The sequence below is a fragment of the Sylvia atricapilla genome, chromosome 2, assembly GCF_009819655.1.
Source record: "Sylvia atricapilla isolate bSylAtr1 chromosome 2, bSylAtr1.pri, whole genome shotgun sequence".
Taxonomy (NCBI): Eukaryota; Metazoa; Chordata; class Aves; order Passeriformes; family Sylviidae; genus Sylvia; species Sylvia atricapilla.
In genome coordinates, this window is record NC_089141.1 from 113582092 (window position 1) to 113606575 (window position 24484).

Here is a 24484-nt window from a genome sequence, read left to right on the forward strand (position 1 = left end):
TGCCAGGAGGGGACAGCCGGGGGGTCGGGCTCTGCTCCCAGGGCACAGGGACAGGAGGAGAGGGAACGGCCTCAGGCTGGCCCAGGGGAGGCTCAGCTTGGCTATTGGGAACAATTCTTCCTTGGAAAAGGGTGGTAGAACGTTGGAACAGGATGCTCAGGATTAGGGTGGAGTCATCATCTCTGGAAATGTTCCAAAAATTTGTGGATGTGGCACTTCAGGATGAGGTTTAATGGTGAACAGGATGGTGGTGCTGGGGTCGTGGTTGGACATCAGGAGCCTGTCAGGGGCTGAAGTGATCCATGCCTTGAACATTGTTACGAAAGGGTTTTGCTGATCATAAAAAAACCTGTATCAAGAAGGTACAACCACAGAAACCTCCCTGAAGATACCCAGTTGGGACTTTGGACTGTAAGCTGAAGCCCTAGGTATGCTATTGTTCAATTGTCCCAGCCTAGGGATAAACACAGGGCTGAGGGAAAGGAATGCAGCCACCCACAAAAGAGCCAAACACAACCGAGATCTTTCCCTGGCCGGGTTTGGGGTGTGGAGACCACAGCCCACAGGGGCCACGTTTCCACAGCCTCTTCCCAAACCCAGGAGGAGGTTTTGGGTGTGACCTCTGCTCAGAGGCACTGAACACTCATCCCCACACAACCCCCCAACGCCACCGGCCACATTCACAGGAGGGACACCTCAGGAGGGGCCAGAATAATCCATTAAAACCCCCCAAAGTGTCCCCCAGAGTCATTCCTGAAGCCTGGCACCACAGGATTGCATGAGCTGTGTTAGCCCATGGGATCCTGTGCTTCTGTGGGACCATCTCCACCAAGAGCTGCTGGAGATCATGAACAGCACATCACTGGGATCCATGGAGTGGGGATGTTTTCTTTATTCTGGCCCTGTCATTTCTTTCTGTCCCCCTCCCCAACCCCAAACTATTTTCTATCTCTGTTTTTTTTTTTTTTTTTTTTTTTTTTTCCCCACGGTTGGGATTAAATGCTCAAGACAGTATTTCTCAGTATTTCTGGTTTGGACTCAGATGTTAATTAATTCTTACCTATGTTACAGTCTCACAAACCGTGAGTGCTACAGCACTTCAAGCTTCTAACAAACTAAAAAATGTCCCCCATCTCTCTCTTTACAAGGCCTTTTAAGGATAAACTGTCCAATTAAGAAATGACACCTAAATTATTTTTACTTTTAACCCAATAACCAACCACCCCTGGCCTGCAATGCAGATTTTTCTATCCAATTACAAAATAAATAAATTACAAATATTTAATATATATATTTAATATATACTAATGTAATTATATCAATAATAAAATTACAAAAATCCCACCCAGATCATGAGGAAGAAGGTGAAAAAGGACTCAGCCTACATCCTAAAACCTCCATTTTGCTTTATATATATATTATATATACTAAAATATATATATTTTATATATATATACTAAAATGAAATATATATATATATATATTTATATATATAGCTACTAAAACCTTGAAATCTAAGTGTTGCACCCTGTGATATCCCACATTTCTATTTCAACCCCACAGCCACAATCCCAGTGCTGTCACTCCGTTTTGGAGCCTTTTCCACGGGCTCAGGTCAGATGCAGTGTTTCCTGGGGGGTCAGTGCCTTTTGGCACAGAAAATCTGGAATTCTCAGTGCCCAGGGCTCCAAAACATCTCTTTATTTCCTCTCTCTCACGTTTACTATCAAATAAAACCCATATATTGTCGCTGGCAGATGGTCTTGTTTGCACTTTAATTCAGACAGAGGCGTTTTTAACAACTTTAATAAGTGGATCTTGACAGAGCCTAAAGGTCTTTTCCAGCCTTGATGACTCTGGGATTCTGTTCTTTGTCCCCAGCAGCCGAGGTTGTCTCCTGGAGCAGAGCAGAGTGACCCTGGAGGAGCATCTGGGAATTCTGTCTGACACTCCCTGACCTCATCATCCCTGTGCCTGTGCCAGAACAAGGACATTTGTCCTAGAACAAGGACGTTTGTCCCAGAAATTGCTGCCCCACCTCCTGGTGGTCCCTTCCCCGGCCACATCCTGTTCCTTCCCATCCTCACCACAATCCTGGGATGACTCCACAGCTCTCAGGGTTTGGCACATCCACATCAATCCCTCCCACCGTGTTCCAGGGAAGGTAAAAGGTGAACAGCAGCTCTCCCTCAGTCATTTAAACCACAGTCCTCCAGCCTGAGGTGTTAAAGAGAAAAAAACCAGGAGATTTTCTTCCCTCTGGATGAAAAGCTGCACTTTCCAGGGCATTCCCTTGGCTGTGTGAAAATGTTCAGGCTGGAATTGTGCAGCTCCTGATTTCCTGGGGAGTCTCTCCCTCCATCCTGGGACAATCCTCCATCCCTGCAGCAGCAGCTGCCTCCACATGCTCCATGTTCCAGCCACAACTCCCCAAAGCTTGTTCCAAGCAGGGACAGGGAAATCAGTGTGGGAATTCCAGGGCTGTAAAAGCCAGGGATACACGAGGTGGAGCAGCAGAGCCGTGGGAGGAGAGAGGGGCAGCAGCACAGCCTCACCCAAGGCAGGGGCCAGCAGTGAGTCCTGCTGCTGGGATCCACTGCCCTCAGCCCCTGCAATGGGATTTTCACCAGGAATTTCCTCCTGGAAAGGGTGCTCAGGCCTTGGGATGGAGCTTTGGAGTGCCCATCCCTGCAGGTGACACTCAGTGCTCTGGGCTGGGGACAAGGTGGGCACTGGGCACAGCTAGGACCTGATGATCCTGGAGATCTTTTCCAACCCCAATTCCTCTGTGATTGAATTTGGGAGCTTTGCCAGAGTCAGGTAAAAAACTAAAATTGGTGAGTGAGCAGTGAAGGCAGGCTGAAAAATAAGAACTGCATTTGAAAAGGCATTGCAAAATAACATTTAATATTATTAGAAGAATTACATTCATGTATGGTATGGGATACACAACCATCACTTAATGCTCTACACTTCCAGTCCTGCTGCTCTTCAGCACTTTACCTTGGTTGCACCTTGGTTCCTGAATGAAATCCTTTGGAATATTTCCAAGTCTCCCTCTGTGCTCTGTGCCTCTGCTGTATCGGAGCTGAAGTATCCAAAAGATAAAGCTGAGCTTGGTTAGACCAAAAAGCAAAAACACAACAAAGCAAAACCATTTCCTCTCCTGGAAAAGGAGAGAATGTCTGGAATTCCAGGCAAAAACCTTTCCAGATCCATGGACAATGAGGTTGTTCTGCTTTGGTGGGACCAGCTGAGGGCAGCTCCTGCTGTGGTTCCTCAGGGGATTTATCAGTAAGAGCATAAGGAGGAAACAACCACTTAGTCCCACGTGGAAAAGTAATAAAGTTATGGAATAAAGGAATAAAATAGTCCCTTTTGGGCCTGTGGAACTGTGCCCTTCAAACAGGACTTTGAGTTAAAGCCCTTTCCTCCTTTTTCACAGGTTATTTATAATTATAAAAGATCTGCTTGGGCACTGATTTTTAAAGAACTTTTTCTTCTGAAATGGAAGGATTATGCCAATCCCTTAAATGTCTGAGGCCATTGGAAGCAATTTAATGGCAAAAAAGCGTCTTAGATTTTTAACAGATTTTATATTAATTTGATAGAATCATGGAATCCTGGAATGGTTTGGGTTGGAAAGGACCTCAAAGCCCATCCAGTGCCACCCCTGCCATGGCAGGGACACCTCCCACTGTCCCAGGCTGCTCCAACCTGGCCTTGGATCTGCCAGGGATCCAGGGGCAGCCACAGCAAATCTGGGAATTCCATCCCAGCCCCTTCTCACCCTCCCAGCCAGAAATTCCTGCCCAAAATCCCATCCAACTCTCCTTTATCAGCATTTGAAAGGAAATATCCAAGTATGGGATGCAACCAGCTGGAAACTGAAAGTAAAAGTCCCACACCATCCTGAGTATTCAGCTTATCCATATAAATTATTGAAGGTAGGTGGGAAATGAACACCAACATTGTAAAAGTGGCCAGCTCCAATATTGAAATAATGCTTTCAAAGGGCAACTTTTCACTTGTGCTCATTCCAACAGCATTAGAGACCATTAATAAATTATATTAATAGAAATAATTCACATGCCTAATGACCACACCTCAGTCCACCCCTTTCTTTCACTGTGAAAACACAAAGAGTTTAAATAAGTTTAGCAGAAGCCTGTTGTGGTAATAATTTGTACAGTATTCCAGTGTGAGAGTAAAGGATGTTTCATTGTTTTAGTTCATAAACCCCAGATGAAAATCTCATCCCTCTGTACCTCAAACCCACTGCAGAGAAAGCTCCTGTGCTTGTTACGGGAGTTTGGGGAAAAAGAAATCCCTGACTCCTAACCAAACCTTTCCCATGTCCTTTTTAATTTAGGAAAAGCACTGGGATGATCCCCCTAAACCTCTCTCACCATCCAGGAATACCCAAATACATTCTTTTGTACAAAAAACCCCATGTTTTTACAAAAAAAAGATATTATTTTCATTTTAGTTAAGCAGTTTCTATTTTTACAGCATTATCTGCATTTAGTTGCATTTCAGAAGCTGCAGCCACCTGAGTCACTGATAGAACCAAAGTTTTTTTAATTTAAAAAATATGAATTGAAATCTTTTAATGGATGAATTAAAATCAAAAGCCCCTCAAGAAATGCTGATTACAAAGTGTTCCTGCACAGGCTGGTGTTTTCTGCACGTTTCTGATTGATTAGGAATTGCTAAGCCTGAAAGATACTGTTCTAGCACAGAGCTGAAATTACAGCCAGGGCAAAGCTGCAGTTCTTTGCACAATGCTGAGACTTAGAAAATCCATCTGTGAGGAATTTGGGGGATTTGTTTAGAATTTGATCAATTTGGGCCAAATTGAGGGGCTTTCACCTCAGGAAATGACTCACTGCAAACTGATTGTACACTGACATGCAATATTGGATTTTTCCTTCAGTTTTCCTTCAGGACACAGTTCCAAAAGCACTTGAAAGCACTGGAGAAGTCCCAGGGCAGCTGCTACTTCCACCAAGTCCAACATATTCTTCCCTTATTTACAAAATGTCTTTAATCCTTCCCTTTCCATGGAAAAAAAACCAAATAAAACCACAGAAAACTCTGAGAAATTCTCACCAAACTGCCCTTTTCTCCCACCACAGGAACTGGACATTCCTGCTCCTGAATAACTGAACAGGGGAGAAATCCCAAACTGTAGCTGGAAATCCGGGAGGGGGAAAGAAAAAAAAGGGAATTTCAGCCAAGTTTTCCCTGTGTTTGCTTGATTGAGTGTCCCAGGTGAGGCTCAGCTTTCCAGATTTTCCAGGAAATCACATTCCACACTGTCCTCCAGCTGCTGCAGGATCCTGAGGCTGGTGCTGCCAAGGGAATCCATGGAGGCAGCTGCAGAGGAGTGGGAATTTTGGGAGTCACTGCCACGGGCTGTGAATGCCCAGCACAGAGTCTGGAAGAAAGGCATCAGCTGGGTGATGCTGGAGATGGAGCAAAGGCTCAGCAGGGGGAATTTGGGATTCCTGGGAATTCCCTCGGTGTGTTTGGGGTCCTGAAAAGAAAAAAAAAAAAAATAAAGTTGGGATTTACTAAAGGTAAAGGTTGGAAAGGATCTGAAAGATCAGGCAGCTCATCCATGAGTTTTTCCACTATTTCAGGGTGATCCAAGCCCCAGTGTCCAATGTGGCCTTGGACATTGTGAGGATCCAGAGGCAGCCACAGCTTCTCTGGGCAGCTTTTTTTTTTCTCTTCCTCACAGAGAATATCTAAAAATCCCTTGAATAACTGAAAAAATCTTGTGTTTTTGTAAAAAGTAAATTAACAGATTAAAAAAAAAAAACCAAAAAAGGGAAAGTTTAAAAGTTTCTTTACCCTATATTTCATCTTGAGCAGGTCCATGATCCTCACGATGTGGGGTTGACATTCCTGGTGGTTTTCCACCAGCTGAGAGGTGACAGGAGATGATTCTGTGTCCACCTCTGGCACAAAGGCCCATTTGTACCTGGAATAAATGGATTGATTCTTTAAAAAGATGAAAATCCTTGTTTGGATCATGCCTAGTTTAGTGCAGCACTGGCTGTTCCTATAAAAAATCTGTCCTAAATCTTCTCTTTTGCTATTAATGAATTATTACATCACTGATTTGTTAATATTTAAATACAGCCATTCCCAGGTGGGTGCAGATGGGAAACAAATCTCCACCTTTCTCCTCTCTCAATTTTCCAAGTTAATTTTCCCTTAAAGAGGATGGATGAAATCCTTCCTGCACCAAGACCAAATCCTTCTCCCAAATCCCATTTATCTGAATCTCACCACTCCTAAAAGGAACTTGATGAAAGGCAAAAAAATGAAATCTCGTGGAAAAAACCAGAATTATTTTAAAGGAGAAGGGAACAAAAGGAGAAAAGGAACTGACATTTGGAAGAGCTGCATCCTGTCAGGGGGGAAGGAGAGTGCAGTGTCCAGGAATTTGCAGGCTGCCAGGTACAGGCACAGCTCATTGGGCTGGATCTCATCCCCTGAGCCTTTGGCTTTGCTCATTTTGCTGTTGCTCCTGTGGTTAAATTAAAATTAAAAAAAAAAAAAAAAAAAAAAAAAAAAGGTCCCATTCAAACTCCAATCCAGCCAAGGTTTTGCTGTCAGCACGAGAGGAATGCATACATTTACACAAAGGAGCTGCTGTATGAGTGTTTTTATTTTATTTGTGCTCTGTAGGAGCAAAATAATCTAAAATACACCAAAAAATGGCACCATGTTAAAATATTCAACTGCCAACTTAGCATTTAACTTTCATCTTCTACTCAGACACTAAATTAGTACTTATATTTTTAAGCAAATCACCATTTTAGCTGCTAGAAAAAAGCCTAAATTGATTTTTTAGTATTTATTAGATTTATTAGTAGCACAAATATAAAATGTCCTGTTGGCTCTTCCCTATCCCAGAGAAGTTAATTAATTATTTTTAAAGAAATCTCTCAAACTCTCCTCCCCCTCCCAGAGAATTAATTAAATTAATGAATTTTAAAGAAGTCTCTCAAATGGCAACTCTTACTTTGCTGGTTCCTCTTCCTCAGTTAAATCTTCCTCCAGCTGTAGGAATGTCTGGATCTTTGAAGACATAATTAAGGAGATGCTGAAACGTTCACACAACTCAATCCCAACTAAAAGTGATGATTTTACATTGAAAAGGAACCTTTGTGACTTGTAACAAATTAATAATTCAGGCAAGAGATTCCATTAACAGCACCAAAATGAATCCAAAAGGAATTCCCTAATGACAATTTCACTTTTCCCCCTGAAATTATCAGATGAATGGAAAACTGTGGAAACATTTCCGAGCAGGGAAGAGGAAAAAGGTAAACTGGGAAAAAAAACACAGGCTGATATTTTTTTTTCAAATATAAGTTGAAAACTTCTTTTTTACCAGTTCTGTCACCATGATTGGCCACAGAGAGGTGAGATGCTGAGGGGAAATCCTCAACAAAAGAACTCTGAAGAACAGAAACATCTGAGCAGCCACCAGAGAAGTCTGGCCCACACGGAGGTTCTCAGTCAGGCGTTCTGCAGGAAGCATAAAAAAAAAAAAAAGACAAAAAAAAGCAAAATAAAAGCAGCATTTTCCTTCATTTGTGTTGTTTTGGGAATTAAAGTGTGGCATCCTGGAATGGTTTGGGTGGGAAGGGACATTAAAGATTAGCCAGTGCCATGGGCAGGGACACCTTCCACTGTCCCCAGTGTCCAACCTGGCCTTGGGCACTGCCAGGGATCCAGGGGCAGCCACAACAAATCTGGGAATTCTATTCCAGCCACTGTCCACCCTCCCAGGGAACAATTCCTGCCCAAAATCCCATCTTTCCCTGCCTCTTTCCATTTAAGGCCATCCCCTTGTCCTGTCACTCCATCCCTTGTGAAAAGTCCCTCTCCTTCATCTTCACCCCGCAGAAAGTGGCAAAACACAATTTTTACTTTATCATCAGTTTTAGACTAAATTTCTCACATTGTGTTAATTAAATTGTAATTCAGCCACAGCCTGAGTGGGTTTATAGTGCACAGAACATGTTCAAAACTGACTTTTAAGGAGAACAACAACAGGTCAAGAGTGGCTACGAAATAATCACATTAACAGACCAAAGGCCTTAAAAACAAAATTCTTGTCTTTCCTTGCTGAGATCATTTATCTGTTGGAATTCAGAGATTCATAAATTTTGTTCAAAATTAAAAAAAAAAAAAAAAAAGCCCCAAACCAGAATAATTTGTTGGAAAAGAGGTGACTTTGTTTTCTTACAGAATTTCTATCTTGGAATGGTTTGGCTTGGGAGGGACATTAAAGATCAGCCAGATCCATGGGCAGGGACATCTTCATCCACCCCAGGCTGCTCCAAACCCCTTGGACACTTCCAGGGATCCAGGGGCAGCCCCAGCTGCTGTGATAAAGGGGTTTTTTGTGTTCCAGCTGAGGGAAGGGCAGGGCTGAAGGCTCACCTTGGATCAGGGGCAGGTACAGGTGGTACTGGTCGATCTCTCCGCTGAAGACGGCGAAGGCCTGGCGCTTCAGCAGCATGGCTTTCTGCTCAAAGCTGGGGTACAGCTTCAGGGCACTGCTCTGCATGGCTGCAACACACACTGCACAGTTATCCACCCCACAAAAACTGCCTGCTTTTGGGGCTGGAAATAATCCCCGTGGCCTGAAAGCTTCTACAAAACCGAAACTCGCTCTGGGTCACCCACCGCGGATTTGTCCTGTGTAATAAAACTTGTCTTGTGTTGGAAATGTTCAATTATTCTTTTAGGAAGGCTGAAAAAGGTGCTTGAGGGAAGTTTAAGGGGTCCTATCCCACCTCTTTCCCCCCCAGGATTTGTTCTTCCACACTCTCCTGAAGCTTCAGTTAGAGGGCACAGCACATGAATCAAAGGTTTGCTGCACTGCTCATGGCAGACACCTGCCAAAGTCTCCTCCTGGGAAAGGTCACACTCAGACAATTCAAAATTAGAGCAAAATATGAATGTGGGAACCCAACAAACAGCAAAACCTTTTGGGGCTGGAAATAATCCCTGTGGCCTGAAAGCTTCTACAAAACCAAAACTCGCTCTGGGTCACCCACCGTGGATTTGTCTTGTGTAATATTTTTTTTTTTGTGTTGCAAATGTTGAATTATTCTTTTAGAAAGGCTGAAAGAGGGACTAAAGGTACTTAAGGGAAATTTATCCCACTCTTCCCCCCCAGGATTTGTTCTTCCACACTCCCCTCAAGCCTGAATGAGAGGTTACAGCACATGAATCAAAGGTTTGCTGTAGTGCTCATGTCAGAAACCTGCAGAGTTTCCCAAAGTCTCCTCTTGGGAACTCAAAATTAGAGCAAAATGTGAATGTGGGAACCCAACAGAAGCACCTCTACAGCAAAACCTCCTCTGGTGTGTTTTGGGCATGACCAAAATCCAGATTTAACTCAGCTGTAGCTGGGAATGAAGTTAATAAAATGGTCAATTATGCATAGTCCACACTTCATGGATACATCAGTGGAATAAAAATGCACCCAAATGGCTCAAATGGAAAATAGACTTGAAATTGAGGTGGAAATGAATGGTCAGCAGCTGATACTTACTCATCAAATCCTTAAACATGGTTTTCTCATGTGTGAGGAGGTGATCAATGATGGATCTCCAGCTGCAGGAGAGAAAGAAGGGATCAGATATCCAGGGAAAGTTGTGGCGTGGAATCACCTCAGAAATTAGTTGGGTCAAACTTTTGACACAAGGGAACAGTTTCCAGGCAGGATTTGTGCTGCAGACTCTTGTCTGGAGCAGAATTAGTGGTGAGATCCATTTTTAACATTATCCCATTCCACAAGAAAGGAATTTTCCTCCCAGTGTTACTCTTTTCCTTTAAAGCCTTTCCTCACAAATTCAGAACACAAGCTTGGAAGAGCTGCAATTCCATGTCTTACTGAGTGCAGGAAGTGTCCATCTGGAAGAAAGATGGATCCATGTACAATTCCAGCACTTCTTTTTTCCAGGCCCTCTTGGTGTAGGCGTATCCACTGAGGGAGCTGAGCAGCTGAGCACCAGCACGGAAACTGGGAATGTTGTAGGCACTGAAGGGACAGGACAAAAATGATCATTATGGGGTTTTTTTCAAGTTCAAGAATAGATTCTAACTCACAAAAGGGTTGGTTTGAATGAGATCTTTAGGAAGGAATTGTTCCCTGGGAGGGTGGGGAGGGACTGGGATGGAATTCCCAGATTTGCTGTGGCTGTCCCTGGATCCCTGGCAGTGCCCAAGGCCAGGTTGGACACTGGGGTTTGGAGCAGCCTGGGACAGTGGGAGGTGACACTGCCCATGGTAGGGGTGGCACTGGGCACCCTGGATGAGCTTTAAGATATTCCTCTGCTGGGAGGAAAGGCTGCCACAGCTGGGATTGTTCAGCCTGGACAGGAGAAGCTTTGGGCTGAGCTCAGGGTGGCCTTGCAGGGCCTGAAGGAGCCCCAGGAAACCTGGAGAGAGACAATTCCCAAGGGCTGCAGGGACAGGACACAGGGAATGGCTTCAACCTGAGAAATGACAAGTTCAGGTGGGATGTTGGGGAAAAATCCTTCCCTGTGGTGGTGAGCAGGGGCTAGGCTGGAATTCCCAGATTTGCTGTGGCTGCCCCTGGATCCCTGGCAGTGCCCAAGGCCAGGTTGGACATTGGGCTTGGAGCAGCCTGGGACAGTGGGAGGTGGCCCTGCCCATGGAACTGGATGAGTTTTAAGGTCCCTTCCAACCCAAACCATTCCAGGATTCCATGCCCTGTGTTTCCATTGGATATCATCCATCTCTCCCACATTTGTGAGAAAAACTAGGAAGGGGATAGGGAGAGATGATGCTTTTTCTGCTTGATCCTGGGACCTGCCCATGCTCTGCTGCCCCATGCCCATTCCCTGCCAGGCCCAGAAAGGGGAGGTTTGAGTAAACCCCAAAATCCCAGGTGAGGGACCCACCACAGCTGAGCAGAAACTGCCGTCACAGAGCTCAAACAACAACAGCTTCAGCTCCTGGGGAAACACTGCTCAAACACAGCTCAAAACCCATCAGAAAGGGAGCAGGGAATGGAGAAACAAAGGAAAAATAAAAATAGGAGAGAGGGAAAATGCCAGGAGCAGAGAGAGACCGGCCTGTGGTTCCTCAGGTAGGGGAAGACGAAGTAGAGCAGGCGGGAGATGAGGGGCACAGCCTTCTCCTTCTCATCACTGCGGTAAACCACGTCCAGCAGGGAGGCCAGCACCTGCAAAAGGGACAGCACAGCTCTGCAAACCCACAGCTGCAAAAGGGGAAAGCCTGCCAGGCCTCAGCCTGGGAGTCTGTGCAACGGAACAGCCCCAAAAAAAGGTTTGCACTCCTGTTTGATCCACCAGGAGAATCCTCCTCATTTTGATAACCCCAGAGGTGAGAGGGCCCCACTGACCTCTGCAAGGAGAGAAAGGGCTTGGACACTGTAGATTGAAGGAGCAGAGGCAGAAACCATTGAAGATGGTGCCACTGATGTATCTGAAAGAGGCAAAATAATCGAGTTTTCCCTTCAGGCAGGTTTAAATGTCGCTGTTTCCTGATTTGCCACCCAAACTGAACGTTTATTTGCAAATTGGTGTTACACTGAAATAGAAAATCATGCAAACCCCACACCATCAAACTCCTGGTGCTGCCTTCAGCAGAGGAGACAGGAAAAGTTACCATTGACATCCTCCACGTTGAATTCATCTGGTAAAATCTGAGGCTGGGCTTTCACTTCCAAGTTCCTGCTCAGCCAACTGGTCTGCTCCAGGGAAGAGCCAGCAACTGTCCCCACAGCCTCCAGGATCTTCTGGGTCACCTCCTGTAATGCAACCAAAGTGACATCAGATGTTTGATTGGTGGTTTTTAATTCCCAGGGAAATGAGGAGCTGCCATGAACCCAAATCTCATACAGCCAAAGCAAAGGCTGTAAAATGACATTTTCTGTCATTGTTGGCATTTTGTTGTGAAGCAGAAGGGGAGATTGAATCTCTCTGTTGGCACATGGCAGTCCTGTGAGCACAGCCCAAAACCAGCCAGGTAAGGAGTGTTCAAAGTGCCCTGGTGAAATAAAAAGAATCCTGCTCTGCTCCTTTCTTTACACACCTGAGCTCAGAGTCATTCCCACTGCCAAACCCAGCTGGGAGCTCTGAGGATTCATCCATTTCCCTGGACAGCTTGGAGATTTCAATATTCACATACAGGATGTGAACTCCTAGCAGCTCACTGGTGTTAGGAGCTCAGTTCTGAGAAAAAATCCTAACAGTGCAAAGCTAAAACAGCTTTGAAATGATTTCAGGCATTTGGGACTCTGATGTTTGAGTCTCCCCTGTTCACCAGGCCTCGACCATAATGTGTGGATGCACATCCAGGCATTCCCAAAAGCCCAGGAATTCAGATCCAAATTCAGATCAGCTCATCTCCACTTGTCTTCACATGAACAGTGCCAGGGTTAGGAACTGAAAGGTACCTGCAGGTCTTTCTGGTCCTTTTTGTTTTCCAGGGTGGGTGTCCTTGTCACAAAGTCGTTCAGGATGCTGTGGGGGGATCAGAGCACTCTCAGTCAGGAATTGCACAGTGTAAGACCTCAGTGAGAGCTCTCCTCTCTCGTGCAGTACCTGAGGAGAAGGAAGTGGCCAGGAGGAGCCAAGTTCAGCTGCACAGACTCTCTGAGGAGCCCTAACAAGGGCTGGAAGTTCTCCTGCAGGGCTGGGACAGGGAGTCTGCCGAAAAAAACAGAAAACCAAAGTACATCTGAGTGAAGGCAGAGTTAAGGAAAGAACAAAAAAACAATAAGTAAGAGGAACTTGGTCTGAAAGCTTCAGGATCAGTCCTGCCCTTCCTGACTGTCAATGTCACTTCCCCTTCCAGTGTCACATCCCTGGCACTCTTGTGTCTGTGTCACCAACCAAGGGACAACACATTTCCTGCACAGCAGCGTTCTGGGACACAAAGGAAAGCAGAAGTGGCAAAACTGGCTGTTCCCTCACTGGAATCAAACAAAAAATTCTCTTTTACAAAGACTGAGTTACCTCTGGATGAAAGCAAAGCTGAACTGCAGCACTGGGATATCCACGAGAGAGGATTTCTGAAAAAGAAAAGCAAACCCACGCTGAGCAGAAGGAAAAAGAAAATCCAACCTGGCCTTGGGCACTGCCAGGGATCCAGGGGCAGCCACAGCAAATCTGGGAATTCCAGCCCAGCCCCTCCCCACCCTCACAGGGAAGGATTTATTCCCCAAATCCCATCTAATCCTGCTCTCTTGAGAGCTTAAAACCATTCCCATTGTCCCATCACCATCTGTCTGACATATTTTAAAGAATCTACTTCTTGTGCATCAAACACAATCTGGAGACCAACATTTATTCACATTTAACCATGCTTCAAAGACACATTGAAACAGATCCAGGCTGGAATTCATGCAGAAAATGGAATTATCTCCCTGCTTACCTCTTCCCCCTTGATTTGTGCTGGTTTCTTGACCACCTCTTTGACCAGATGTAATATGGTGTCAATTTTCAGGGTGTTCAGGGCACAAATTAAGTCCACGAGAATGAGCTGGGATGCACTGGCCACTGGGAGAATCTGAGGAAAGGAAACAAAGCAGAAGACACACCCCTCAAATTAAATGGAGATTACATTTACACGTGGAAATGGGAATCAAACACAGCCTTTGCCATTTAAAGGTCTTCTCCCAGCACCTTATGAAAACAACTGGATTCTGCTCCAATGAAACCAGGAAAGGAAAAGGTTCTCCCCAGAATAAAGAATGAGTTCCAGTGAACACAGTGAACACATTTTCTCTGGAAATTGAACTGATTCTTGGGCTTTAAAATAGAACTGTCCAATTGCAATCCAGCCTTGAATAAAAAAAGGGCTTTTGCTCTCAGATTTAAACCCACAGTGTGGGTTTTATTTGATTATTTATTGAGGTTTGATTGTAGTCCTGATGCTTTTACAGATTTTTCAGTGCTATTTAAAACACTTCAAAGAATCTACAGAGTTGAGAAGTGTCCATATAAATGTAACATTTGCCTTTATAGAGGAAATAAAAGGTGCTTTTCTTTAGCTTCACCTTGGTTTTGCTGTGACTCCTGTGAGGTTTCTTGCTGTTCCACACTGCTGCAATTGCTGCCATCAGCTGCATCCCAAGTTGTGCTGTCAAGGGATTTAGGAAGTCCAATATTTTTGTTCTTAGTGTCTGTAAAAGAGTGAAAAGAATTATCAGTGTAAGGTGAAGACCATCTCCTAGTTTAGAGAACATCATTTCTTTTCCCAGGATATACAGAAAATAACAATACAAGAACTCTGTATAAAAGGCACTGGGGAAGATGAGGAGATAAAAAGATTTTAAAAGGGCTCCTTACTTTGGTTGCCTTAAAGTAGACTGAAGAGGAGCTTTTAGTTGTCCCAAAGAAGTCAGTTGGTCTTTTTTGGGAGTCTTCCCTCTTTATGACACTCCAGAGGAGGCTCATGGTGTTCACAATTCGAGGCAGCTCCTCCAGGATGGCATTCCTGGCATTCCTCAGGTTGACAGGTTCAGCTGAACAGGATGACTGCGGAAAAAACCCCCCCAAAATATCTGTGTTAAAAATAATTCCTGATGCACAAGAGCCTAAAAATTGTAGGGGACACATCAAAACATTATCAATTCAACAGAAAATAAATGAGTTTGTTAAGGATAGAGGACTGATGTTTGCATCACCCAAGTCTGCATGAATAATGACTTAAAATTCACTTTGCAGGCTTCAAATACAGAAAAATTAAGCTCAGTCCTTTCACTTTGAGTCAGTTCAGTTCTTTGGGTGTGCTCTGAGGCCTCTCTAAGGTTATCTTCTTGTCCAATTCACTGTTTATATTCACCTGGAAGGAAAAGGGATGTGACTTGTCAGGGGATTCCCACGTACCTTTTTTGTTGGACTGGGATGATCCAGAAGGCAGAAGTGCCCAATGGTTGTCAGCCCTTCCAGAAGGGTGAGGGGGTAATCAGGAGTCACATTTTCTCTTCTGGAAGTGAAGCTTTGGAAGGGGAAAACAAACCCAAACATGTCAATAAGCCAAGTGGTATTTCCTTGATTAAAAATTCCTGGTTTTATTCCAGAGCTAAAATTGGGAGCGAGTATCAGAAGTATCAGGTCAGGAATATCAAAATGAAAGGATCCATAAAACTGGGAGCTTTTATACTTGGATGGAAGACACAGGGAAGGCAGAATTTCCTTTCCCCTTCCTTTCCCCTTCCCTCCCCTCAGGAAATATCACTGGAGCTGCTGCTCCTCTTTCCTTTCCTCCTCCAGCTGCTGCAACAATCCTGTCTCCAGCTCACTCCAGGGGCAGGTGCAGCAGGAATTAAGGATCAAACTCTGGGACCCAGAGAGTCCCTACACCCTCCAGTGCTGTGTGGAAAGGGGAATTTTTGGGATAACAAATCCCCCCAGGCGGCTCTTACCCGGCAGATGTTTTGGCAGACGTCTTCACAGCTTCGTTTTCATACTGCTTGACGAGCTCATCCAGGTTCTTACAGATCTGCACCACAAATGGAGCCACTGTCCAGCCTAAGGACTTCCCAAAGTAGGGCAGGGAACCGGTGACCAAGCCCACCCAGGTGGGATGCATGCCATGGCCATACTCGGGCTGCAGCCCCCTGACCACAGCAGAGACAAAGAGCCCCTGGGAGGTGATGGGATGCGGGTACACGTACTGCATGGCCCCGATGGCCTGCTGGAAGTTCAGGGCCTGCTGCCACTCCTTGGACAGGTCTGGCTGGTTCTCCTGCTCCTCGGGGCTCTGCCCTAAGTGGTGCTCAAGGACGATCAACACCTGCAGCAGCTTCAGCAGCTCGATCTGCAGCGGGTGCTCGCTCCAGATCTGGTCGTGGCCGAAGTTGATGAGGCTCTCCTCCAGCAGCTCCAGCTCGGCGCCCTCGGCCAGCAGCAGCCGGTAGCGCTTGCGGCTGACGTACATGGAGGCCGACAGCGACAGCAGCACGAACTCCTGCACCCTGCACCTCCCCAGCAGCTCCCTGATCAGCTCCACGCTCTTGGCCTCCCCTGCCTTGGCCGTGGCCGCCAGCTGGGCCATCATCCTGATGAGCACCTCCACGCTCTTCACCTGCACGTCCCTGTTGGCCAGCAGGTCCCTGTGGCTGAGCTGCAGGCAGCAGGGGTAGTAGGAGCGCAGGAAGCTCAGGCACAGGTAGGTGAGCAGCTCGATCAGCAGGGAGTGGGGACACACGGTGGGCGACTGAGGCTGCAGCTTCCCATAAAAGCTCTGCCCTACCAGAGCTTCCTGGTGGCGAGCCAGGAGGTTGTAGATGAGGTTCAGGTGAGCTGTGGAGCTGGTGTCCATGCTGGTGGTGGCCACGGCCTCGATGAATTCCTTGGGGTTGGTTTTGAGCACGGCCTCCAGCACGGAGAAGGCGTAGAGCACCCGCCGGGAGTCGTAGGGCTGCAAATACAGCAGCATGTGCTTGAACAGGGCCTCTGCCAGCTCCTGCTTCTCCTTCTGCTGCCTCAGCAGCCTGCACTGGGTGATCTCCTGCAGCTCCAGGTCCACCTCCTCGTCGCTGGACAGAGACTCCGAGGCCTGAGTCCTCTCGGAGTCGGCCCTCGCCAGGTTGGGCCCCGCGCTGGATTTGGAGCTCTCGGACAGGGAGGCACTGAGGGAATTCCCTGGGGCCTCTCTGCCATCACCTGCAGCCTCCTTGTCCCCGTGGCTGCCCTCCTGCAGCTCCAGGGAAGGGGAGAAGGAGGAGGTGTTGTCGCTGTCGTGGCCTGTGCTGGTGTCCGCAGACTCGGTGTGCTCGCTGTTGTCCTGCTCGCCCTCTGTGTCCTGGGAGGAGCCCTCGTGTTCAGCCTGCTCAGCTTTTAGCTCTGCTTTCTCGGGATCATTTTCCACTTCTGCCCAAATGGCTTCTCTGTCCACAGTAGTGAACTGGCTCAAGGGGAGGTTTTCCTCAGAATTGCTCTCAGAGATGCCAGACTCTTTCAGAGGGGCCTTTTTCTTGCAAAGCCAATCACGAACATAGTCTGAAAAAAAATTTTTTTTTTTCATCTAATTTCTATTTTACACATAAAATCATACCACAATCTGGCTTGGAATGGACCTTTAAGGGTCATTTAGTCAACATAATGTGCTGTGTATTCAATAAATCATTTTAAAAAAAGTTTATAACTTGTTTATAAAGTTTATGACTTTGCTCCAGTCCAGTATTAATTATTATGAGTGGGGCTAAAAAAAGGGCAAGAATTATTCTTAAGGCAAGAATTATTACTTTTTTAAAGTAGTTAAAGAGCAGTGCTAACCTACTGCAAAAAGAACAGGATCAGAACATAAAGCACTTTTAGGCTGAGACTCCCTAGGAGTGAAAATTGTCTTTTTTTTATGCTTCCTGAACAATAAATATTTGTGGAGATCGGGAGGGCAATGAGAAGGATGGAAACAGAGGGATTGATTAATGAATGAATTAATGAAAGAGCTAATGTTTTCCTTGATTAAATGCTGTGGAATAAAGAAGGAATAGATGAGCTCCGTGTTTTTATAGCAGCCCTGAAATGTTGTGACATTTATTTGTCAACTGACACCAAAGGATGATGCTGAAAGCACAGCCAGGTAACAGGCACAGGACAGGGGACAAAAATTCCTGTCTATAAAACTCCCAGAAACTTCTCCATTTCCTGCTCTGCTCCAGGAAAAAAAACCAATTTGGATATGTGGGCCAAATCACAGAATTGTTAAAGCTGGAAAAGACCTCCAAGATCAGAGTCCAACCATCACCCAGCACCACCCCCATGTTCACCTCTCAGCCGTGGCCCCACGTGCCACAGAAACACAGTTTTCAACACTTCCAGGGAAGCCCATCCCTGCCCTGAGCAGCCCCTTCCAATGCTTTACAACCCTTTCCATGAAGAATTTTTTCCTAATATCCACCCTGAGCCTCCCCTGGGCCAGCCTGAGGCCGTTCCCTCTGCTCCTGTCCCTGTGCCCTGGGAGCAGAGCCCGACCCCCCCCGGCTGTCCCCTCCTGGCAGGGACTTGTGCAGAGCCACCAGCTCCCCCCTGAGCCTCCTTTTCTCCAGGCTCAGCCCCTTCCCAGCTCCCTCAGCCCCTCCTGGGGATGCAGAGATCCACCCACAGCCCCTGGGGATCCACAGGGATGCAGAGATCCACCCACAGCCTGTAGGGAAGATTCCCATGCTGGAGCCAGTGGATTTCTGGAGGAGGCTGTGATCCAGTGGGAGACTCAATAGAGAGCAGAGAGCTTTTCCTTCCAGGCTGGAGCAGCCTCTCCTTGGGGAACTGCACCCCATGGAAAGTGAGACCCACACCCTGTAGTTTGGGAGGATGATCAGCACACTACAGCAGTTTGGGAGGATGACCAGCACACCACAGCAGTTTGGGAGGATGACCAACACACTACAGCAGGTTTGGGAGGATGACCAGGACACCATAGCAGGTTTGGGAGGATGACCAGCACACACAGCAGTTCGAGAGGATGACCAGCACACCACAGCAGTTTGGGAGGATGACCAGCACACACAGCAGGTTTGGGAGGACTGTTGGCCCATGGGGAGAATTCACTTTCCAGCAGTTTTGTCAGGACTGCTGCTCATGAGAGTGGAGCCAAGCTGGAGAAGTTCACTGAGAACTGTCTCCTGTGGGAGGGACCCCATGGGGCAGCAGGGGAAGGACTCCTCTCCCTGGGTCATGGAAGAAAATCTCAGTGATGAACTGACCAAACCCTCCACTATTGGTGGAGCTATTGGTGAGAAGGAGAGAGGGGCTGGGGAGTGAAAGGTGTTTTAATGACTTATTTTACTTCTCTGATTCTGTTAGCAATAAATTCACTTTCCAGCTTAAACTGAGCCTATTTCACCCTTAAAACATCTCTCCCTGTCCTCATCTCACTCATGAAACCTTGCCTAATTTTTTCCCCTTTTCCCAGCCGGGGAGGAGGAGCCAGCGACTCTGCCTGTTGTGGCAATACCAAACCACATCCCGAGCATACCTGGGGGGCTGCTGTGCTTGATGTAGGTGATGGAGGTGCGCTGGGTGCGGGGGTGCAGCAGCAGCAGCAGCACAGGCTCCAGGATCCTGGCCACATCGCTGAGGGACAGCGCCCGCACCAGCCAGCCCTGAGCCGCCGCCCCGATGGCGCCGTCCGAGCAGTTCAGGCTGTCCAGCACCACGAACAGCGACCTGAGGGACAAAACAGCCATTTCACTTCAGGATTTGCTGTTCTTTTATCTTCTTCAAATCCTCCACCGCGTCGGTGCAAAGCAGGGATTTCACGCTTTAGGATTTTCAGCTCTTTGGATCTTCTTCAAATCCTCCACCGCGTTGGTGCATAGCTCTAAAATCTGTATAAAGTGATAGCTACTCTCTTCACATTTTGGTCAGATAAAAGAATCCTTCTCGAAGCCTGAAATCTAAGGATAACTTACAACCCAAAAAAGTATAAACAGAAGTTGTTGGAAGGCCTGGGCACTGAGAATTTCAGCCTGTGCTCACAGGCACTGATCCCCCAGCAAACACTGCATTTCACCTGAGCCCGTGGAAAAGCTCCCAAAAAGCACTGGGATTGTGGCTGTGGGGTTGGAATAGAAGTGTGGGATAGCACAGGGTGCAAAACTCACAGTTTGAGGGTTTATATATTAATATATTTAAACCAAGATGGAGGTTTTAGGGTTAGAGGCTGAGTCCTTCTTTTTCACCTTCTTCTTCATGGTTTGGGTGGGGTTTTGTAATTGGGTAGAAAAATTCACGTTGCAGGCCATGGGGTGGTTGGTTATTGGGTTAAAAATAATTTAGGTGTCATTTCCTAATTGAACACGTTGTTCTTAGAGGGCCTTGTAGAGAGATAGAGACAGAGTCATTTTCTCTGTTATTAGATAGAACTCACAGCTTGTGAGACTGTAACAAAGATAAAAATTAATAAACTCAGAGTCCAAACACAAAATACTAACTCTCAAGCGTTTTATCCCAACTCTGGCAGAAAAGAAGATAAAAAAGCAACAAAAAGTGAATTGGAGGGAGCAAAATGGGGGGATGTGACTTCATGACCTGCAGCTGTAAGTGGAGGATTAACCCCTGATATGTAAATGGATCAAACTTTTAATTGTCTGAAAATCTCGTGACCATTGTCCGTGTTGGGTGTAGCCTCAGAGGCCTCTGAGTGCCCAAGGTGTATCTGTGGAAGGCCCTTCATAAATACCAACTCTTATTCTCTTTATCTTCTCTCTATCCTAGGCAGCCACTGCAAGGCATCACCAGCACCAAGGACAGCTGAATTCTCTAAAAAAAGGTTAAATCCAGCAATAAAATCCTGGCAGGGAACACACCCAAAGAGTGCTCAAGGAAACATCAGCCAGGTCTGCTCCCAACAGCTTTGGCCAAGCAGCTTTTCCTGGACTGAGTTCAGGGATTGTACAAGCAAGGCCTCACAAATCCTCCCACTTTTTTATGTTCTTTCCCATATTTATATGCTTTTATCTCATTTTATTCCCTAGGGAGGGAAACGAAATTAAGATTTTTATTTTTACAAGGAGCTGGTGTTGTTTTCTTTGGAAGGCAAATTTAATTCACTCCAAGATTAAAAAAAAAAAACAAACAAGTGCTCTCCAGAAAAGCTACTTCTCTTTATGAACCTCTTTCTATTTTTACAGCAACTTCCTTCACCCAAAAAAAAACCCCACAGCATGCACAGAGATAAACTCCAAGGAAGTGGAAAATGTTCTTTTTGTTCCTTTTTTTTTTTTTACTCTCCCTACAGAGAACTCCTCCCCCCCTCAGAAAAGAGAATAAAGCACGATATAATTCAATATAAAAATGGAAAGAGAAGTGGAAATACCTATCAAAGGAGCGATTGTGGGAAGTGACTCTGCTGCCTTGGATTTCTCTGGTCAGGTGCCACATGACAGAGAATCTGAACAGAGCTTCCAGCCTCGTCCCCTTGGCAAGGGAAAAAAAACAAAAAGGAGATTTAGGGAGGTTTCCAAGCTGGATGAAAATGGGAACACAGTGATATCCAGGCAGTGGTTATTGGTGGAAAGCATTGAAAAGGTTTGCAAACTTTTATGTTGTAAAATTGCAAGGACAGGTTAAATAGCAAAGTTTGGGCAAAATGTACTGTCAGCTGTTAAAGAACTGTGCTGCCATTATATTAAGGAAGGAAAAGAATTAATAACTGGCTCACTTAAAATACAGCTTATTGTGAGACCAAATACTAGAAAATCAAGCTAAAAGAAAGTGATTTTACAGAGATTGGTGGAGCTGGGGCAGTGGGAAATACCCACAAAAACGACAGGATTTGGGCTTGAGCTAAAACCTCCAGCTAATATCTAATGCTAGATTTTGTATGCAGGGATTAAGTCCAGCACTAATCCCATGCTGAACAAATCCCAGGGGATTGTTAAAGCAAAGGACAGAGCCTGTCACACTCTTGGAAAACACAACGAGCACGGCAGGGAAGACATGGAGAAGGGAACAGCAGGAAATCTGGGAAACACTGGAACAATTCCACAGTGCTGGAGGGGCTTCAGGGCATGCAGGACTCACTTTATCCCTGTCCAGAAGGGCCTGGCAGATGATGTCCTCACAGATATTGGCCGAGGGAGCCAGGCAGTGAAGTCTGTAGAACAATTCCACACAGGCAATGTGGTGCTCTCGAGTCTCCTTGTTCAGCTGATTCCAGAGCACGCAGGCAACTCTCTAGAGAGAAAGAGCCAACAACTAAATAGAATTACAGTCAGAATTATGTTAATAATAAGAGGCATTTCTTTCCTGTTAGCAGAAGGTATTCCCAAATTGCCTCAGAATCCCAGGATTGTATCAGTAAAATAAAGACAAGAAAACGGACACCTGGTAGAAATCTGTTTTCTCCGAGATCATCCTCAGGACCGCAGGAGCAATGGGAGGAAGGGTGACCATCTGCAGCTTGCCAAGGAAAGGGCTGTGGCCAGACACTTTGTACCTCTTCATCCTGTCCTCGATCACCAGGGCCAGGGACTGGGAGTGGTTGATGACCTCCAGGAGGGTGAAGATGGACACGTTCTGCACGTGGCAGTCGCTGACGCAGCAGCAGACGGTCATCAGCGACTTCAGCCACACGGGGAAGGTGGGCTCACCTCCTGCTCACAGGGGAAGGGACACAAAGGCTTTGGAACAACCTCAGGGTCGGGGTCATGCTCCCAAAAATCCCTTAAAGCAAGGTCACAGGGGGAAAATGGCTGCCCAGATGTCATCATTAATAGCTGGTGGAGTCACAGAAGGTTTGGGTAGGAAGGGACATTGGTGATGGAAGGGACACCTTCCACTGTCCCAGAGTGCTCCAAGTCTGGCCTGGGACACTTCCAGGGATGAGGCAGCCACAGCCTCTCCATGTTTTTCCTACTTCTCCCAGCAGAAAGCTCTTGCAGGACCCCCAATACCTACAGGATTTCTGCTTTCCCCTTTCTGTTCCTTCCCAACCATTCTTTGGAGCTGTTTTGTTTTCCAGCTGCCATTGTCACAAACAACTCGGGATCCACGGATGATCTTCAGTAGCACTGAGAACCCCTCCTCCCAGGATTTATAAATTTATAACTGAAGTGGCTGACATCAATCCAAGCCATCTTTTCCTGAGGGAACAATGGAAATATTCCATTCCCATGCCATGCTCAGCCATGGAGATGATGGGAATATCATCAGACAGCAGGACTACGGAGTGAGGGGAGGAACAGAACCCAATTTTCCAGTTTGCCACCTCTCCAATCCCCACAGACCTATTTGTGAATTAACCTTCAGGTCAACAACAGCTCCTGCTAAAGGTAAGGAATGAACAAATCCACAAAATTATTCTTATTTGTTACACTGAACTCCTTTGAATCCTGAGGGTTTGGGCTAAGAGATGGTTCTGCCTCTGTTATGGTCTAGAACTCAAATTTTCCACCTACACTCATCTTCGTCTGAAACATCCTTTTTGAGAGACACAAACCAGGAAACATGGAAAACAGGGATGGATATCCTGAAAATCCTGAGCCATGCAAGGCTGTGCAGGCCAGGAGGTCTTTGTAGCTCTTCACCTCCAAATTTTCTAGTGGATTTTTTTAAATTAAATTTAAAAAGCTTGGCAAAACTCAGCTGCCAGACACACCCCAGATGCTGAGGTGAGTGAGGTTTTAATCCACAATTTGCCTTCAGCCCTGTCCAAGGGTTTTTACTGACTTTGGTTCTTGAAAACAGCCAAGCTCTCACTGTTTGCATCCTACAAATGCTCAGGAAAGGAAGGAAACTTTTCTTACCAGGCCCCTGAAACAGAGAGAGGTACAACTGCTCCATCTCCTCCTGGGACAGGTAAACTGGGAACGTGGTACAGTCCAGCAGCAGGTGACATGCTGCAGAAAAAGCTTCCCTGCAGTCACCTCTGAGGGGTCCCAACACCAGCTCCAGGTCCCACTCCTCCTCCTCCTTCTCCTTTTTGTGCTCAGAGAGGAGAGGAGGGGAATTCTTGCTCCTGAAGGGGGAGCCCCGCGCTGAGAAGAGCTCTGAGAGCATTTGTTTGACCTGAGGCACAGTGATTTGTTTGGCATCCCAGGGACTCTTTTTCTTGTTGCCACTCTCAGGTAACCTGTAGCCGTTCTCTTTTTTTTCCTTCCCACTCAGATTTATTGCTGCAATCCCTTCAGGATTCATCTCTTGGAGCTGCACCCCGAAGATGTATTTGCTGGAAAACTTGGCAACCAGCTCCTGGATGCAATGAAGAGTTTTTTGGATGCTGCCTCCTTTTTTCCAGACATCATCTCTGTCCGGGGTCACTGTGGGCACCCCCAGGTGCTGGGACAGCTCTGGGGAGGAGGCACTCAGGCCAATGCCACTGTCCTCTGACTTGAGGGGAGGGAATGGAGCCTCCTCCTCCTCCTGCAGCACAGCTTTGGCCTCCAGGGCGATGTCCACACCTTCCTTTGGCACTGGGCTCTGCAACAGCAACAGGGATGTGGTTAAAGGGGCACTGCCAACAGAGATCTGACTTGGAGAGCAGCAGCGAGAGAAAAAGGCAAAATTCCTGTTTGTGATTTCCAGTTTCAGCATCACAGTTGTTTGTAAGCTTCCCTTTATAACAAATCCAAACCCAACAAATATCTGTGGAAACCTCACACACTGACTCACCAAACAGAGGGATGCATTCCCTTAAAACCAATTCACCCCCGGAGCAGAGTTCCATCTGGTGCATTATTTCTGCTCAGATGCAGGTGTTTGTTCTGCAGGCAGATTTTGGCAGGTTGTGTTCCTGGGCTTGCCATTTATTTCTCCCATTTATTCCTCATTCCTCAGCATGCTCCTCTGCACTCCAACAATGCCCCATTGTGTTCCACTGAAATATTAATTGAAAGCCCTGCAGACCTAACCAGCTGTAAAGCTGGGCTGCTTTTGGCAACTCCAGTTTTTTAGCTACTGCATTCTGTTTCCAAAACCATTTAGATCCTATCCTTCTCAGG

The 24484-nt window shown here is 46.4% G+C and overlaps 1 protein-coding gene across 1 annotated transcript in view; it reads right to left on the minus strand.

The window, feature by feature from the left end:
• Positions 1-2878: 2878 nt before the first annotated feature.
• DOP1B (DOP1 leucine zipper like protein B) overlaps positions 2879-24484 on the minus strand; it is a 43239-nt gene continuing 21633 nt past the window's right edge. The window contains exons 13-36 of the mRNA XM_066314183.1: positions 23291-23963; positions 21870-22138; positions 21567-21719; positions 20860-20960; positions 19018-19208; positions 15461-17039; positions 14922-15033; positions 14382-14570; positions 14090-14215; positions 13465-13599; positions 13047-13102; positions 12633-12737; positions 12485-12551; positions 11695-11836; positions 11429-11511; positions 11139-11248; positions 9932-10078; positions 9590-9651; positions 8470-8598; positions 7412-7548; positions 7040-7095; positions 6404-6541; positions 5860-5989; positions 2879-5539 (exon numbers count right to left, since the gene is read on the minus strand). Of these exons, the coding sequence (XP_066170280.1) occupies positions 5282-5539; positions 5860-5989; positions 6404-6541; positions 7040-7095; positions 7412-7548; positions 8470-8598; positions 9590-9651; positions 9932-10078; positions 11139-11248; positions 11429-11511; positions 11695-11836; positions 12485-12551; positions 12633-12737; positions 13047-13102; positions 13465-13599; positions 14090-14215; positions 14382-14570; positions 14922-15033; positions 15461-17039; positions 19018-19208; positions 20860-20960; positions 21567-21719; positions 21870-22138; positions 23291-23963 (5148 nt within the window). The 3' untranslated portion in view covers positions 2879-5281. The remainder of the gene's footprint in view (positions 5540-5859; positions 5990-6403; positions 6542-7039; positions 7096-7411; positions 7549-8469; positions 8599-9589; positions 9652-9931; positions 10079-11138; positions 11249-11428; positions 11512-11694; positions 11837-12484; positions 12552-12632; positions 12738-13046; positions 13103-13464; positions 13600-14089; positions 14216-14381; positions 14571-14921; positions 15034-15460; positions 17040-19017; positions 19209-20859; positions 20961-21566; positions 21720-21869; positions 22139-23290; positions 23964-24484) is intronic.